At 53.7% G+C, this 18,625-nt stretch overlaps 1 protein-coding gene across 9 annotated transcripts in view; it reads right to left on the bottom strand.

Annotated features, from left to right (window-relative positions):
• Window positions 1-18,625, bottom strand: part of SMG6 (SMG6 nonsense mediated mRNA decay factor) — a 203,313-nt gene that overhangs the window by 12,499 nt on the left and 172,189 nt on the right. For all 9 annotated transcript variants that reach the window (XM_057714302.1, XM_057714301.1, XM_057714299.1 and 6 more), the window contains 2 exons: window positions 9,647-9,823; window positions 5,784-5,930 (listed from right to left, as the gene is read on the bottom strand). In XM_057714302.1, coding sequence (XP_057570285.1) covers window positions 5,784-5,930; window positions 9,647-9,823 — 324 coding nt within the window. The remainder of the gene's footprint in view (window positions 1-5,783; window positions 5,931-9,646; window positions 9,824-18,625) is intronic.

The following is an 18,625-nucleotide window of genomic DNA, read 5'->3' as shown; positions in this document are numbered from 1 at the left end:
AGTTTCCTTTCTTCTTGCCCCACTCCATTTTTCATCTTTCATCTCTCCGGGGTGGGGGTGGGGGGCACACAAACATCTGGGGAAACCACTGGGGAGCAGAGCTGGGGAGGGGGAGGGGCGAGGCACTGGACTGCGCACTTCTATTATAAGGCTCATGGTATTCTTGGTGTTTCTTTCTTTTTTCTTTAACTATGTAGAGGTATTTTTAAGAAACAAAAAAATGGAAATGAAATATAAACTAGGAATAGCTGATGAGATAACCACCAGCAGTACTGGCAGGCATTCCTTCTTTTTTTTGGGGGGGGGGGTAGGCGGCATACCATGCAGCATGTGGGATCTTAGTTCCCTGACCAGGGATGGAACCCGTGCCCCCTGCAGTGGACGTGTAGAGTTTTAACCACTGGACCACCAGGGAAGTCCCAGGCATTCCTTCTCGAGCTGCAAAAACCAAAGGGTGCAGAGTTTGCATGTGCTACAGAACACAGGCAGAGCCACTGGTTTCCAGGAGCATCTTCACTGGGGTGGGTTGCTCATGGGAAAGTTTCTGCTTAGGATCCCTTCTCTGGACACCCAAGGTCAGTACCTCAGAGCTTGACATACACTTGCTGTCTTTTTCAAGGTTATGACTATGATGACTTGCTTGCGACTCCTCACTGCCCTTTCTAGATGGACAGGGAGCGGCAGGGCTAAGCACGACACCCCTCAGCTTGCTCCAAGCAGCAGCCTAAATGCGTTCCAGCCAAACACCTGGCCATTCTGCAGGAGGGCAGGATGCTGTGGACGCTGCCGGAGCCAGGGAGGTGAGAGTGGCTGGAGCAAGGTCTGGAATGGGCTTGAGTGGGGAGGGCGGTTGCCCGGCTCCACAGGCTGATGTGCTTTCCTGCCCTGGCGTGAACGTGCCCCTGGCCTGGTAGTCACTGGCTCCCACCCTGTCTCCGACAGCTAGGAGCCAGGGCTGAGTGTCTGCCTTCCGCTACATTCCATACAGGTGTGGGGGGCTCTGTGCCTGCCCCATTGTTCCACAGCCCCCCCCCCCCCCAGCTGGGTGGCAGTGTGAATGGGCTGCAGCTATATTTAGAGTGAAACTCCTGGGGCCACCACAAAGGAGTGACTGCATCTTCAGGAGGGTGGGTGGGCGGGAAGGGGACAGGGGAGCGAAGCTATTTTCAGAACACATGTCATTGCTGGCTACAGAGCAAGACTGTGGCCATAATGCCGAGGGAAACAATAGCTGTGGCCAGAGGAAGAGCCTGTTATGTTTCAGGTGGGATGTTTGCAACTGCTCAGGAAACCTGACCCCACCCGACCGCAGCACGAATCACAGCAAAGCCTCGTGGCAGCAGAGAGGAGGTGGGGGATTCACAGGGCCAGGGCCAGCGTGAGGTGCCAAGAGGCCACGCCTCAAGCCCGGAGGAGGATTTTCAGTGACGGCTTTGCCCTGAGGGCCTGGTTAGGAATGAAACACTTCTGACCAATTTCCCAGACAAACCACGTACCCTGCTCTGGTCACTGGACATCTCTCAAGAACAGCAGTGGGAATGAAAAGAACTCAGGAGGCAAGCGGCAAGGTGGGCGCAACCAGTGCAAGATGAAGAGCTGCCCCAGGCCACAGGCAAAGCCTGGGCTCAGCCGGAGAGCGTGGCCTCAAAGCCCTGGGGGGGCGGACGTGGCCCCCAGCACCCCAGGCCTGCCTGGGCGCCAAGGCTCCAGCTGCACAGGTCCTGAGAGCTGCCCACACCCCTTTTCTGACCTCCAGTCGGCCCCACTCACCAGCCTCTGTGCAACGCCGGAAGCAGGGAGCGACAGGCTGCGGAGGGAGGCCAGGCCTCACCTCCCCCATCCCACAGATGAGCTGAGGCCCAGGGGTCTAGGTGGGAGCAGGGAAGTGGGGGTGTGGCTACAGCCCCAGATCTCCGTTGGACTTTACAGCCAGCATGGGGGCCAGGAGGGTTTTTTTCAACCCCATCTTCATATCCCCTTCCCCAAACATGTGTGGTTCCTGTTTTGCTGCATCTGTAAAAGGCGCTGGGAGCTGGGGACTTGCCTTACACCTCTCGGTTAACACCCCTGGAGACTGACGGAGTTCGGAGCAGTGTAATTTACAGCCCATGTCTCCGATCTTAATTCACCCGATGCTCCTCTCTTCCTTATTGTATTCGTGTGACCCAGGTACCTGCCAACAATAATGGCCTCTCCAGCTAGGAGCCTCTCCCCCACTCCCAGGACAATTTATACCTTTTCCTTGGGATTTTCCCCCCTTAAATTAAACAAAAAGAGGAAAAATAAGAAAAGGTTAACATGGGTTTGGAGCGCTGCAGCCCCGTGGTTCTGGGCAGGGAGCCAATGGCCCGAGGGCACACACATGTGTGTGCTCTCCCAGAAGGGCCTTCACCGGCCCTGTTTTACAGCCACCTCGGCACAGACTCCAGGGTTCACGCATATGGCCAGACAGATGTGTCTGGCTTACGTTCAAGGCTGGAAAATGAAGAATTATGGAAGTGAAGGGCCCCGGGCATTAAAGGGGGGTGGGGAGAAGGGAAGGGGGGAATTTTTTCTCTGCTGAGAAATCCTCCTGTGGCTGTGAGGCTGGAGGAAGAAGGCTGACAGGAGGCAGGGCCGCCAGCAGCGGTGCATGTGGGGCCTGTTCTTAAAGGGGCCACAGCAACCCCAGCCTGGACGGCCCCGCAGCAGGCCCTCGGTGCCTGGGCCCGAGCAGCCTGCCCCAAGGAGCTGCCGGGGAGAACCGGCTTCCTGAGCAGGCCACGGGCACCAGAAGTTAAGTCTTACTCGACACCTCTATCTGTCAGGTACCGCCTGCCACTGCACAGGCTGGGCTGAAACACGGTGCTCGAGACAAGGCCGTGTCCCCGCGGCATGTGCTCCCACAGCACCCTGCGCTTCCTCTGGTAAGAAGGCTTGTTCACACTTCAAATCACGGACTTCTCCACGCCAGTGGACACTGTGGGACGGGCCTGCCTTGGTTCACTCCTGCGTCCCCTCACCACCAGCATGGTAGGTGCTCACCACAAACTGAGCGGAAGACATGGTACCTGATTCCAAGGAGTTCACAGTACGGAGTGGGGAACAAGTCCAGAAGTAAGTGTAATTTGAGACGTGATACACGTTTCATAAACGAACTTTAAATCAGTGCCACAGGAACACTGAGCAGAGATGAATTCCTCCTGGGGGGAATCAGGGAAGGCTTCACTGGGGAGATGGGGTTTCATCTGAGGACTGAAGGACGAATAGAATTTCAGCAGGTAACAGGAAATGTGCAGGAGAAAAGGGTACTTGGGCTTGAGGTAACAGCAGGAACAAAGATGTGAGAGTGGGAAGGGGCAGAGTAGTCTGGACACAGTGAGTGGAGAGGAGGGTTAGCGTGGTCCAGGCAGGAGGGCTGGAGTGTCTGGACAGGCAATTCCCGTGTGCTGTCTTTCTGAGGGAGGTGCTGTTATCACTTTCATCTAACAGATGAGGAAACAGGCTCAGGGAAGTTAAATACTTTGCCCAATGTCATATAACTCGTGAGGGCTCATGGGGGATGGGGGAAGAGGCTGGGAAAAGAGACTGGGAACAGATGAGAAAGACTTAGATGTCACAGCAAGGCATTTGACTTTATTAGCCAAGCAAAGGCACTGATGATTCCTGAGCAGGGGAGTGGCTCTTTTGGGAAGAGAATGATGAAACCATGTAAAATGAGTTGCAGACAGTGAGCCTGGCACATAGACCATGTACCGCACAAGTCCAGGAGGTGCCATTCACGGACTACAAGGTGAACAGGACCCCCCAGACCTGTGCGACGCAGGGCTGCCGGCTACAATCCAGTCGGTACCTGGACTAGAACAGCTGTAGTGGCCGTGGCAATGGAGAGGAGAGAGGGCCATAAGTGAGCGAGCAGATAGGATCTGACAGGAAATCAGATGCGAGGGGTTAAGGGCCAGTGAAGAGCTTAAGATGATGCTCTCGTCGCTACCATCTACGAACTCGCTGAACGAAAACATTTGCCGAGTGCCAACTTCACGTGCTGAGACTAAGAAGTAAGAGAAAGGCAGGAGGAGACCAAGTAAAGAACTGTGGTGAGGAAGCCCAGGAGGATGGTGTGGCCAACAGAGAGGAGACGAGGGTCCTCGTGTGCCAAAGTGGGGCTGGAGGGAGGTGGCTTTGGGGTCCAAAGCTACAGGGGATTCAACTGTGATGAAGACTGACAAAGGGACTTGGCAGCCTCTGATGCGACCGTCTCTGTAACGGCTGGGCTGAGGGTCAAGAAAGGGAGGTGGTAGTACGGACAAAACTTTTGGGAAGACAGATGATGAGGAAGAAAAGAGCTACAGGACAGGAAGGGAAACAACTTGAGGACGAAGCTTTGAGGACCTCTGTAAACAGAGGTTTATACAGACAGCGGAAGGATGCAGGAGGCAGGCATTCCACGAGGACAGTTATGCTGGTAGAGGTACCACACACTTAATTCCAACTGGTGGGCTGACATGAACATGTTTAAAGGACCACGGAGGGACTTCCCTGGTGGTCCTGTGGCTAAGAATCCACCTTCCAATGCAGGGGACGCAGGTGTGATCCCTGGTTGGGGAACTAGGATCCCACATGCCGCAGGGCAACTAAGCCTGTTGCCACAACTAGAGAGAAGCCTGCGCACAGCAACGAGGAGCCCACATGCCACAAGAAAGACCCCAGGAGCCACAACTAAGACCTGATGCAGCCACATAAATAAATAAATGTTAAAAAAAAAAAAAAAGACCATGGATCCCAACTGGTATCCGTGCCCCTGCCCAGGGCAGGGCTCTGTCTGGTGGGTGGTCAGACTGCTATCAGACCACAGTGTGCCGTGAGCACACCCTGTGCGCCATGCCCTGTGCTGAGTGCTTTCCGTGCACCGGCTCTTGTGGGCCTCACGGCCACTTTAGGAGGTAGATACTGTCACCACTTTCATTCCGCAGACAAGGAAACAGGTTGGGAGAAGTTAAACAATGTGCCCAAAATCACAAAGCTAGTAAGTGGTGGAGCCCAGCCTGATCAGGTCGGCCTGACCGCATGCACTGCACTCCATGCCAAAGGCCAGAGGCAGCGGAAGAGAGGGCTGAAAACAGACATTCCTAAAGAGGGCTGACGCTGCCCCACACACGCAGTTAGCGTAAAGCAGGGCACACGGCCGGCTCTTCCCCGTCTGCCTTGAGCCCGAGATGAGAGGAAGTGAGCTTACAGCGCAAGAGTGAGACCTAGGAGAGCCAAAAAGAAATGCCTGCTGGGAGTGAAGGTATGGGTCCACGAAAGGGCTGCTGGGGCAGGAACCCTTATGTGGCGATCGAGCAGCTTCTCCCTGGAAGAGTTTAGAGTGTCCCGTCCAGAGGGGCTTGGCTGTCATGGTGGGAATCCAGACGAGCGGACTGTGGCCACGACACCGTCTCCCTCTGAGAATAGGTCTTCTCAACAGAGAATTCACGGCTTCTCCGCAACTGTCTGAACAAGGCTCAGGGGAACTCTGAAACCCCTGAAATTGTGTGAAAGGTCGGGTATGTGTGGTGTATGTTCAGAGATCATCACTGGGGGAGCAGCTTTCAGCAGATTCTCTGAGAACAACCCGGCCCTGCCTTGACTCCAGGCACCAAACCAGGATTTAGTGGCAGAGGAAGAAAACAGGTGATGGAACCAAGACAGGACAGTGCGAGGCTCTTCCTGAGTGAGAGGGTCCTACTCAGCCTACTCCCGCCTCCCGCATGCCCTGTACAGACCACCACCCCCACCGACCACCCTCCCCAGGCAGGCCCCACCTGGATCTTCTCTTGGCGACGCTGTTGCTCTGCGATCTTCCTGGCCAGAGCCAGCTTCTTGGCCCGAAGCTCCCTGATGTCATCCTCGCCCCCGCTGCCTTCAGCCTCCGAATCTTCCTCAAAGTCTTCAATCACGACGTCCTCCTCCTTTGGCGGTGGCGCAGGCCAGGGGAGAGAGGACATGTGAGCCCACAGCACCAACCAGACCCACACTTCCGTCCCTCCCGCACCCCAATCCAGGCCTACTTGGACCATTCCACACACAGGGTCCCAGGGTGTGTGTGCTTCCCTCAGCTCAGGCAGAGGGGGGTCGAGGGAAGCTGTCACGATTTTCCCCTGGCAACTGCTCCCCTTTGCGCCCCAGGGCCCTCCTCTTACAGACTCACAGATCCACACCCTATCTACTTCCACGCCTATACTCACGGCCCTTCTTTCTTTGCACACACTCAAAATGTCAAACTTTGGGCCTATTTTCATTTTGAAATTCACCAAAGGGGAAAGCAACAGAGAAATTTAACCACCCAATTAAAGTCTAACTCACGCTAATGATCTGATAGGAATCGTTCTGGCCAACAGCTGGGAGTTAGGCATGGAAGCTCCCTTGCCCCAGATGGCGTCAGGGAGCAGATGCTGTAGCTCAGCAGACCTTGCCCTGGTTTCTTTTTAAGACCACAGCCTGGCGGCCCCATGATAGGAATTCACATGACATGACCTTGCTCAGCTGCCCTCTGGGGGCCTGGACAGACTGGGAGCTGGCTGGCCAGCTGAAGGAGTCTCCTGCCAGGCTGGTGCAGCCTTCCCCAGGGATGGCACCTCCCTGCCTGCAGCCTCAGCTCTGAGAAGCCACTACTCCCTGGGTGGTCCCAGACTCTCTCACTTTTGGCCTTGGTCAGTAGAGAACATGCAGCTGCCCAAGAGAGCTTCCCTTGAGGGACAGGGTTAGCATGGGTGATGGGGGTGATTGAGTAGGAGGAGATTCCTGGGTCTGAATGATAACTGGGTGATAATGACTGTGATAGCAGCGGCCACCCTTCACTGAGTGCTTATTATGAGGCCAGGTACTGGGCTAAGCATTTTTCATGTATTAACGCATTTAACACAATAGCTTGTGAATAGATGCTATCATCACCCTTATTTTATAAATGAACAAACTGAGGCCTAGAGAGTTAAACAATTTGCTCAAGGTCACAAAGTGAGTAAGTGGCAGAGCAGGGATTCAAACCTCAGTGGGTCTGATTCCAAAGTCTGTGCTCCTACCAGTAATACCAAGCAGCACAGGTGCGGTCCTGGATCGAGACGGTAAGCTCAGACCCAGCCTCAGCTGGGTCAGGCCCCCACAGGCCCACAGAGATCCTGTTCAACAAAGACTGCTCTCTCCCCTAACTGTCCATCTCAATGATGTTCTGATGGACTCTCTTTGCGGAATGTGGTTAGAGTGTGTGAGTGGGCAGGTGATGCTTTCTTTGTCTGAGGAGTAGAATCCTGGGGTGGGAAGACCGGTGTTTTGGCAGCATCCTTAAGGAAGCGGACTCTGTTCTGCTTGTGAAGAATGACAGCTGAAGAAATGGCTCCCCCTTTCTCTCCCAATCAGCTTAAGTGACTCAGGCTTGCAGTCTGGGGAGAGATGAGATCTCAGGATGGGGCCAGAACTGCCACTTATCCTAAGAGGTCTCAGGGGTCTGGGGTGCTGCCTGCCTCACCCCTCATCTGACAACCCCAACTCACAGGCTGTAGTGTCACAGGGCTCACTTCCAGAGAGGCCCACGGCAGGGGAAGGAGGAAGACTCTCTCTGTACATTTACTTCCTGTTCGCAGGTTAACCTGGACCGGAGTGAGTGGAGCAGGTTCCCTGGCTGGTCTGCGGGGGACACTGCCCCTGCCTGCTCTAACCAGGAATACACACGGTTATCGTGGGGCTCGGACGGAGCCTGACTGAGGTCAAAAGACGGTCAGCGAGGCTTGTCTGAGGTTGGCTTAGCTCTCACAGCAAACGAGGAAGTGCACGGTTGTGAAATTACACAGACCAGGGTAAGGAGGGTTTCCCAGGGGCCACGAACATAAAGGAACCCAGGAGGCTCGTGGGAAAAGGAAGAAGTGGGCAGCATGGCGTGGGTCACAGCCTTTGTCTGGTCAATCAGCCTAAGAAGGAGGGAGAGAGCGTGGCACAGCCGAGATCTGGGACTGAGAGCTGGTCTGCTCCTTGTGAGAGTGGAGGGGCCCCTCCCTCTGGGCCTCGCCTGCCTCCCTGGATCTGGTCCTGCAGGCTCCTAGGGCCAGGGGGCCTCTCTTGCCGCAACCCTGGAGTGCTACCTTGCTCACCTTCTATCGTCCAGCTCAGAGCATGTGTGAGAGAGCTAACTGGGGTGCGAGCCCACCCACGCTTTCCTCCACGGTGCCCAGGGCCTGGGTGGCACTGCTCTGTCCCGCCTGAAGCCTGGACACCCCGATGGCTTCAGCAACCCCACTGTTTCCTCCCACACTGACAGCTCATTCTTTCCCGTTACTCCCTGCCCAGGTTTCATCTGGAGAGTCTGGAATCATGGGCTCAGCTTTATCCCTGGAACCACCTCTATCCTGGAAGCGAGGCCCTGTGTCATCAGGGGTGGGGTGGGGTTCTCCAGTTATTCTAATGAAGCCCATCCAAGATTCTGCTGCTCTGAAGACTCTGAACCAAAGGTGGCCACTCCATCACTGCTTCAGATCCCCAACGACAGCTTCCAGCTGACATCTGGCTTCCCGGGCCTGCTGCTGATTTCATCCCCGCGCCCCGCCCTGCTCCACCAGGCGCTTGAGACTGCTGCAGGCCAAATGACTGTGCTGGCCTACGGGTGACCTGGCCTCTGGCTAGAGTCGCTTCCGTCCCTTCCTTGAGTCCCACGTTCCTTCCCACCTAAGTCCCCTCTGTCTGTAACACTGTGGGGCAAAAAGAAGGAAGGAGTCAACCATCAGGCAAAGTGAGCCATGTGCGCGCACACACCCAGACAGCCACCCACACCCAGACACACAGCAGGGCAGCTGGCGGCGACGGCGAACGCACGCGGGCACCGGCACCGTCCCACACTCACATTCACGCAGAGCCCACAGACAGCAGGGCAGCTGGCAGCAGCGTTCAACTTAAACTGACACACAAACCCACTGCACACAGAACCACAGTAACAACCACCCCCAGAAAGATACATACACGCACGGCAAGGCAAATGCCAGTGGGGTTTGGCAGGGGTGGGCACTCAGGCTGGCGTGTGCGCGCACACACACACACACACACACACACACACACAGAGTCTGGAGTGAAGCAAGGGCTACAGGAACAACCAACGGCAAACAAACACGAGGAGAATTCCTTAATCACATCAGGATGTGCAGGAGGGAGGGTGGGAGGGCGCAAGGGAGGGAGGCTGGGCCAGGGAGGGGGCGATTTTCCACACGGGGCCAGCAATGTCAGCTCTTCCTGTGCGTGTGCTGGAGGCTGCAGCTCAGGCCTGCGCTGCGCGGAGCTCCACACATCCATAAACTTGATCCTCAGCCTGAACCCTAACACCCGTCTCACCCCCCCCAACTCCCTTTCCTAAGCCTCCAGAGCTGCACATTATTAAACTCTTTCTTTCCCTCCCTTCTCCTCCAATGCAACATTAAAAAGAAGCATCTGGAACTCGTAGCAGAGCAAGATGGAGGCACTGGGGTGGGACTGGCAGGAAGGGGCACCAGCAGAGTGCACTCTTGAGAAGCGGGCTGCTCACGTCAACATCACCACCGCTCCGAGAGGTTATAAATAACCAGGGGTAGAGGCTGGAGGCCGGGCAGAGCAGGGCTGGGGGGCGGGGGGAGCCTTCCCTCGGCCGCAGCGGGCTCTTCCCGCATTGTACCTCATCTTCCAGTTGTTTTCCCTCTTGGCTTCCCATTTCCTTTCCCATGGTGTCTGGGACGGGTGCCACTGACACATATTTTCCACCCTTGAATGCCAGCAGAGGCTCTTCTTGTCCACAAAGGGCTTCCAGAAAATACTTCAGCACTGTGACCCTTTTGCAGTCGGCTGCAATAACCTACAGGGCGAGAGGGAGAGAAGAAAAACAGCATTTTCTGAAAGGGAAGATGACAGACTTTGTTTGTTGGCTGAGGGGCACACCAGAGATGTGTCAACAGGGCAGGCGAGGCAGAGAGAGTGAGCGGGTGCGCGTGCACACGAGGTGAGGCTGAGGCCAAGACCCTCTGAAGGAAGAGGGTCAGCTCCAGCTCCCCTCAGGTCATCTCTGTGGTAGCAGACAACCCAGGGACAAATGACAGGTGTCCCCTGGGGTTCTGCCTCTCTTCTACTGAAGTCCTGATAAATAGATAGATAGATAGATAGATAGATAGATAGATAGATAGATAGATAGATAGGTAAATTCTTCCAAGTTTGGAATCTAGCTGATAGGTGGAAGGGTGGGGTATAAAATATTGGCTGTCACAGAACACAGCTTTCTGGTACCCTCACTGCCACTCTCCATTCTGCTCCCGGCTCCCCTCTCACCAGATTCCCAAGAGGAGAACTTTCAGCCTGAGTGTGAAATGAATGATGAGGGCTTTCTTGGCTGTTTCATTTCAGCTAGATCACTTCGGGTTTCCCCTGACAGGTTCCTGCCCCACCTAAGAGCTTCTCATGTTCAAGAGACTGGGGTCCGGCAGGAAACTGTTGTCAGGAGAAGGGAGACAGGCAAAGCAGGTGGTGGTGGGGGTGTTTCACCAGGCTCTGCTCCTCCAGGGGTTCAGACCATCTCGCTCCCATGTGGCCACGTCAGCACATAAGCCAGTGCTGTCAGAGAAGCTGGGGCTGATTTAGCTGAAACGAAATTCAGTATCTTGAGCAGTCATCAAATTTGTACATGGCTCAGATAAAGTTTCCATAGTCACCCTGCCTGGGGTCCTCCTCCTGCGAGACCTGCAAACTCTCATGCCCTTCTCTTCATCCCCGGTCTCTGGGGTCCTCTCCTCCCTCCTGGGAGGGCACTCACCAAGGGAGAAGAGGGGTCTGTCTGATCTGGAGCCCACGAGTGGTGAAGGCCATTCCCACAGGGAAACTTCAGTGGCCGGATGTGCCACAGGATGGCAGCCCAGCCGTCATCACTGACTCTATTTCCACTCCCACCCCCACCCCCCGCCCCCAACCCCATGCTTCCCATCCTATAATGTGAAAGGGACTTCCCTGGATATATCACACAGTGAAGTGACGAACTTGGAGACTGTCTTCGATTGTTTGCTCCTTGTTTTACAGGTGCATTTGTTATCACCCTTGCCTGGACAATAACTCCACTGGTGGCAGAGACGATCTCTCATACTCCCCTAGCAAGGGGTGCTGAGGACAAGCAGGGCACCCTGGAGGCTCCCAGGAAGAGCGGACAGGCACAGGGAAGCTGGACTGGGTACCACAGCGAGCAGATGAGGCAGGTGTGACCCAGGTCCTCCAAGAGACCGTGGAAATGAGCACCCCTCTGGAGGCTGGCTGGCCAGGGAGTGTGCGGCACACAACTGTTAACCCTGCGCTCCATGACTCCACCCTCTGTCACCTCTCCCAGCCTCCGAGTGCCACCCCCTGCCCCCCAATGGCCTTGGTAGCAACTGAGCCCTGAATTGCAGGCTAAGTACCTCGAACACCTGCGAGGCTGACCTAAAAGGTGCTCAGCTACCCAGAGAAGGCTTAGGAGAGGACAGCTACCTTGAGCTTGGGGTGCCCAGTCCTGTGCTTATTAAAAGGAGGAAAGAAGTGCTTGTTGGGCCAGGGCAGGTAACTGCGGGTTCCATCGCGTGTATTCAAACATGTGATGAGGAAGGCTAGAAATACAGAAGCAGGGGCTAAAGGCATTAAAGAGCAGAGCTGAAATGAGTAATGGCCTGGCAGGCAGCACGCACAGTGGCCTCCCTACATCCCCAGCCTCTCACTTGCAGAGGAAACTTCTGCATTTCCACAAGACTGCCAGTTTCCTCTCTGTGGTCTAATTTTAACCACCTTGTCGTTACAGTGTGTGTCAGCCACCTGACCCCACTATGACCTCTGACCTTATGCCCCAGCTACTGCTTGCACTATGGAGAATTATGTAATGGGTCCAGGACTTTCCTTTTCGGTGTGAGGCTGCTGTCACTGAATGGAGAGGAGGTGGGGGCTAAGGGGTGAGAAGAGGACAGAGAAAAACCTTACAGTGGTCCTTGGCATCACCTGGATGGTGAGAGGTATGCTGGCACTCCTGCTGAGTGTGCAGCAGAAATCTGCCCAGGAGAGGAGAGTGTGCCCACAGGTGTGCGTGCTGACAGGCGGGCAGGAGAATTCCTGTTGTTAGTGCATGGGCTGGATAGCATGCTGAGTGGTTCAGGAAGAAAGTGTGACTCCTGGCCAAGGGGGAGAAAGGCCACATGTGTGGACGTGGGACTCCTGGAGACAGGGATTTCCAGGGCACAGCGGGACCCAGGGATGTAGACATCCTGAGCCTGCGTGTAGCACATCCTTAGAGGATCAGGGCAACTGTCAGTCACGTGGACACCAAAACAGAAAGGAGTGCCCCCTCCATCCCCCGACCCCTGCCCCCCACTTCAGTTTTCACTCTGCTTGGAAGGAACCTGGTTTCCCGGGGATTTTGTCTGTTATGGCCATCAGTTCCTCCCCAAGGGCAACGGAACTCCCAGATGATTCTCAAAGGGGCCTTGATCCAGTGGGTCTCTGAGTGGGGTGTAGAAAAGAATTTTACATGTTTGGAGAGAGGAAAGTCACCCAGCCTTTTGGAAGAGTGTCCTCGCCTTTGCAATCCAACTAGCAGGGAGGACAGCCAAGGTTGTATGGTCTTCTTAGGTTTCAAAGTCCACTGTGGGCACGAGGAATGGGGCTTGAGCTACTGAGATGCGGGAAGTGAGGGGCAGAAAGTCTAAGGCTTGTCCAGGGGCACAGAGAAACCCTCGGTCTCCAGCCTGCTGGCCTGTCTGCTGAAGCATTCTGCTTTCAGGTGGAAGGAACTGGCCCAGCGGGGTGGAGCCCTCCTAGACAAAGCCTCCAGCACTTGAGTTGAGGTGGGGGAAACAAATGGGGGGAACAAAGTTTAAATATGGTGAATAAGGGATGTCATGACGGAAGAAACCCTTTAAATCACCCACAAAGAGCCAACTCCAAGATGATCTTTGCCTGGCCAAGGAGGACTTCCTGGTAGGAGAGGGGTTAAAGCTAGGCTCCCCACTTGGAGAGGAAGGAGTCCAGATGAAATCTATGACATAATCCCCACAACAGCTCTGTTCATGAGTACATTTTTCCATTCTATATCAATGAAAAACAGAGAATGTAAGTGGTATGTACATTGTAGCTCTGGGCAAATTCTAGATTCTCTAGAGAAGATTTGGGCAGCAGAGGCCTCCTTCCTGGGCTGTTAACAGGTGGGGCTGGATGGGGGCTAGACATGAGTAAAAGGGCTGCTGGCCAGGGAATTCCCGGGGAACCTGAGACCTGGCACCTTCTCACTGGCAGTCATGGTCCTTCTGGAGGGACTCGCAGTGTAGGAGACCACCAGGAACTCCAAAGTTAACAGACAGAATATCTCACACATATCACTCCAGTCAGCTCTGAAAGAAAACTGGGGCTGTGGGTCAGGGAAGGGCTTAAAGAAAGGCACCCAGAGAAAGCCCCTTTCCCGTCCCCTGAAGACCATCTGAGGCAGCATGCCCCATCGGTGGGAACTGAAACCTCTAGCTTAAGGGCTCCAGCTATCACCCAGATCAGGTCCACACGCAAAGAACCAAGCAGAAAGGAAAACTGAAAGTGAGATGTGGCGAGGCGATATGGGAGCCTGGCCTGTCTCAGGCTCAGGTCCTTAAGAGAGAGATAAAGTGAACATGCACGCGGTAAGTAGAGGCTGGTGCTCAGAGGAAGGTGAGGTCTTGAGGAAAGCAGGAAGAAACCTCTAGGGCAAGAGAGACGAGGGAAGGCAGGCTGGGGTATCTTAAGTGGGGCGGTGCATGAGCAGCGAATGGTGTTCCCTGGAAACTGGGGACTCTCCACAGCCACTCGGCAGAGGACCAGCCCAGCCTGGGCAGAAATGCCTAGGAAGGAACAGAAAAGGAGATCTAAGCTATCTTATGGAAGGCAGTGGAGGGAGAGAGAGAGAAAAGGAACTGAGCACCAGGCACCACAGACGGATGTTAAAGTTGCAAGACTTAAAACCAGCCATGGGGAAGGGAGAAAATCCCCGATCCGGCCAGGGAACAGGACGACGGGTCAGAGAGCTGAACCAGGCCTCCGGACGCAAGCTCCAAGGAATGATGGACTCACTCCATCTTTATCGGGTCCCTATTTTCTTCAAACAGGCCTCCTGGAAGGCACAAGCACCACAGTGGCTGGTTAGATTTCGCAAAATTTCTTTTTCTAAACTTTTGCTTTGGGGGAGTCAGAATTTAAACTTGTGCTCCTCAGCCAGTTCAATTTTTTTTTTTCCTGGTTTTAAAAAGTCCTGCTTGCTACTGCTTTTCTAGTTGTAGAGAAAAATCACATGGGTTTTCCCCTACAAACTCAAGTTTACAGGTTGTTTTTCTTGTTTCTCTAAATGGAGCCAATTATTCTCACATTTGTTGAAACCTTCAATCAAACTTTATAGCTTGTTAATTTTACAGAATGTCCTTAGAGCAAATAAGACGCAGACAGAAAAGTGAAGTCTTGCTGAGATTATTAAGAAATCTTAAAATAGCCTACAAATCCACTACCAAGGCTGGTAAAATACAGGCTGCTTGGCTGGCTTCTGAGGTCAATTAGCAATGGGTTAATTATCATCTTTAATGAGCCAAGCCCACAGGATTGGCTACAAGAAACTGAACTTAGACTAAAGTGTTTTCACAAACTGAGAACCTCTAGTTATACATGACTCGCTCTCACAGGAGACTGAAGGGTGGGTAGGACGATTCTGTAGTGGCCAAGGGTGGGTCAGCCTGAGAAGAGGTCTGCCAATGAGAGTTCAGACACAGGGAATCCTCTGGAGCTGGAGGACAGAGGAAACAGTTTATTCACATTCCTCGGGGAGGGGCTTCCAGGCAGGAGGGAAGCTGGCCATGAGGATGCACATTCACTCTGAAGGCAGAGGCAATAGCTTATAATGGGGAGACAGACACTCCCAGCCTAGCTGAATCAGGACAGGTTGCTACGGAATTGTGAGAGAGGGTCACGGGTCAGAGGGGAGAGAAAGGAAGAACCCGGCAAGCGCTGAATGACAAAGTGGACAAGGAGAAAAAGCACGGGTCCTTGTGCCAGATACAGATCCTGACAAGCCCCAGGTATCCTGTCCAAGAGCATCCAGTCAGGCAGCGGGTCACTCGTTCCCCATCCCTGCAGCAGCAGGACCGCATTTCTTTGCAAGACAGCTAAGCACAGCCATGCCCTCAGTCACTTTTGATCCCAATGTCCCGACTCAGCTGTCCCTAGTCCGACAGTTGGTTTGTGCCAGTTGAGGGGATCAACGGATCACAAGACGAAATGCTACAGTCATAGGCCAACCCACCCCACGGTAGCCACACCATTCCACGTGTCTGGTCCCAACAGCTGGGTTTTCTTCTTAGCAGGCAATCTGGGCCATTACCAATCAGCTGGCCATACACGGATGGCTGTGCAGGGTGGATGGCAGCCTGCTAGCCCCACCCATACCTCCCCCCACCATGTGTGCGTGCGCACTGGCCTTAAGTTTCCTAGAGAGGAGCGGGTGGGAACGGGCAAATGGTTAGGTGGGAAGATTTGGTGGGGCTGGGGGTAGGGGAGAGGCTACGCCATTATTTTTATTGAAGATTCCAAAGGGTAGGGGTACTGAGAGGGAGATTATGTTCACACTGGAAGGAGAGCTGGGAGCACAAAGGAGATGTGGCACATCTGCTGGTGGTGAGAAGGTAAGCACAGGAGAGAAAACAGGTCCATTCTGGGAAGACGCAAGTTGAGGCAATACAGGGGGTTGGTCAAGAGCCTGGGCTTCCTAGTCAGAGATTTAAGTTCAAATGTTAACTGCCACCTCCTGGCTGTGTGTCCTCAGGCAAGTTACTCAATGTCTCTGAGCCTCAACTTAAGTTGCTCAAAAGAGATAATGTGTATCAAATGTTTAGCAAGGTGCCTGGGCTCAGAAAGTACTAAGTAAATGAGTGGCTGTGATGTTTTTTCTTCTTTGCTGCCTCACTCTGCTCAGAGGCAGGAGGGGTACTCTGCCTGACACCACTAAGATGTGTGGAAGCCAGACTCAGAGGTAAGGAAGGAAGCATGGGGCTGGCACACAGCCTAGGGCTGAGGGGAAAGGCCCTGGAACGCTCACCTGGCTGTTGAAGCTGCTGAAATAGTTTATTTCAAGCTAAGGTGTTGGATCCAGGTTGCTGGACAAGCCACTCGGTGGAGGGAAGGCCCAGCATCTCTGCAGCTGCCCCCTTCCTATTCTCTGCAAAGACTCCTGGACCTAAGCATGGGCGTGCGTGCATTCTGCAGGACTCCAGGGGGCCCCTGAGGCCTGGGCTTTAGGACAAGCACAGCACTAATGCACACATGGGAAATAAGGGCCGGCAGTGAACATCACAACCGCCCTGCCCATCTGGCGTCTTCACACTGGGGTGTGGGTGGCGACGCTGCCTTAGTTAACAGTATCCTCCTTACATGAGACCAGCTGGATCCTTGCTCCAGGTCTCTCAATACAAGAGAAATGACGAGAAAACCCCCAATGTGGTATTTTCTACCCACCTGAATTTCCTGAGCTTGGACATCCTAAACAAAGCCAGAGAGGAGTCCTGGCTCTCCTGGGCAGAGGACGACTGGCTCTTCTTGAACTGTTCCCTCATGGAAAGAAACTATTTTTTTCTGGAGCGCAAAGCTCCGGCTGTACAGGCAAGGTGCATTCTCAACAGTGAGCGCGTCGCAGACAGCAAGCTATAGGCAGCAGTAGCTCGGGCTGCAGTCCAATCTGCTTCCCCTGCAGAGGCTCCGAGAGCAGCCACCCGCACTGGCAGGGGCCAGGCGGATACTGGCACTGCCAACACAAGCCTTTCAGGTCTGGCTGGTTTCGGCTGCTCTGAAACCTGGAGCACAGGCGCTGGGGCCCTCACTCACTGAACCAGCAGGGGAGGCTACAAGCTCAGCCCCTGGGGAGGAAAGGCCTGAGTCTGTTTCAGTCTGCAAATATCCACATGCAGTCTGCTTCTACACTGCCGGTTAGTTCTGAGCCAGGAGCACTGTCTCTTGCGCTCTGGTCACTCTGAGCCACTTTCTTGTTTGCCTTCTGCACAGCCAGGATCAGGAGGCTGCCCCTTAGGTTCACTGCAGGCGCCTTCACCCAATGTGTTCCTAGTTTTATTTATTTTGTGTGTGTGTGGACGAATGCTGAGACTGGCAGCATTCAACACATCCCGTCAACATTCAATTCAACAAATATTTACTAAGTGTTTCCTATGTGCACCAGGCCCCGCTCTAGACCCTGAGGATTCAGTAGAAGGGGGGTTGTGGGGGGCACGTTCAGAGTAGGCACATCAAAGACTCCCAGGAGAGAAATAGCCCCCCCCCCCCCATTACCTACAGCACTCAAAAGGGCAGAATTCTCATTCCTCTTCTCCTCCATCAAGGGAGGAGGGAGAGGCAGCCCAGGGAGAAGAAAAGCTCTTTGTAGAGACCAGGCACACTGCTCCTTTATCCCTTTTAGGTGGACAGGTCCTGAGGAAGTCAGGATGGAGAAGTCCCTTGGGCTCAGCCTTGGTGCCCGTTGAAATCCCAATGTCTCTCAATGCTCGCCATGGTCTGTGCAAGCCCTCCCCACTGTACATCACCATGCTCCCTTCTTGCTGGTGTTCCCTAATCCCCAACTCCCAGCCCAGGCAACCCTGCTCAACACTCCCCAGCGTGCCATTTGCCCCCCAGCACCTCTGAGACTTTATAGATTACTCCTCGAACCTACCCAACTTACAGGGCCTTTACCTTTATACAATCAATTCATTCCCTCACCTTCCTTTACATTTGATAAAAAAGTCTTCTTTTTCAAGCAGTCATTGTCCAACCCACTTGCCCACTGCCCACAAATTTTTCCTAAGGCCCTGCTATGTGACATGCTAGACATTTCGGGCATACAAGAGAGAACAAGGCAGATGCAGTCCTTGACTTCACAGAACTTTCAGGCCACGGAGGGGTTCCACAGAAACCTGGCACTAACCTCTTCCAAATCCCCTGTTGCCCCTCCTGCACCTACGGCCTAGGTCTACACATCCTCTTCTCCAACCTCATTAGCAGCCCTCAACACCTGTATCACTTAGATGCCACAAAGTGAGTTAGAAGTTACCAGTCACTCAGAGTACCCTAAAACTTCCACTACAACATCTCCCAGTGATCCAACCCTTTCTTGAGTATGTAAGTGGAGAGGATTCAAGACCCTGGGGAAGCTTTTAAAACCATCATCACTTCATGTTTAAGATGCATATAAGTTGGACTTCCCTGGCAGTCCAGTGATTAAGACTCTGAGCTTACAAGGGCGCGAGTCTGATCCCTTGTTGGGGAACTAAGATCCCACATGCTGTGTGGCCAAAAAAAAAAAAAAAAAAAAAAAAAAAAAAGACACATATAAGTAATTTTTACTATTACCTATTTAACAGGTCTTTCCCCTTATTAAGTTCCAGTCCTGACTATGTATGATGTAGGAGAGGTCTGTTACTATCTTGAGTCTACAAGGGGTTCATCTCCTACCGGGAACCCATTCCACTTTCGGACTTTTCTCTTCAGTGGAAATGTCCATCCCCTTTACGCCCAAATCTGCCTCCCAGTACCTCTAATTCTATTCTACAAACAACTTGAACTCTGCTTCTACCTGACTGGCCTCCAGTTTTTTGAAGTCTGCAATGTC

The sequence above is a fragment of the Hippopotamus amphibius genome, chromosome 17, assembly GCF_030028045.1.
Source record: "Hippopotamus amphibius kiboko isolate mHipAmp2 chromosome 17, mHipAmp2.hap2, whole genome shotgun sequence".
Classification (NCBI taxonomy): domain Eukaryota; kingdom Metazoa; phylum Chordata; class Mammalia; order Artiodactyla; family Hippopotamidae; genus Hippopotamus; species Hippopotamus amphibius.
This window is presented reverse-complemented; position numbering and strand designations above follow the sequence as displayed.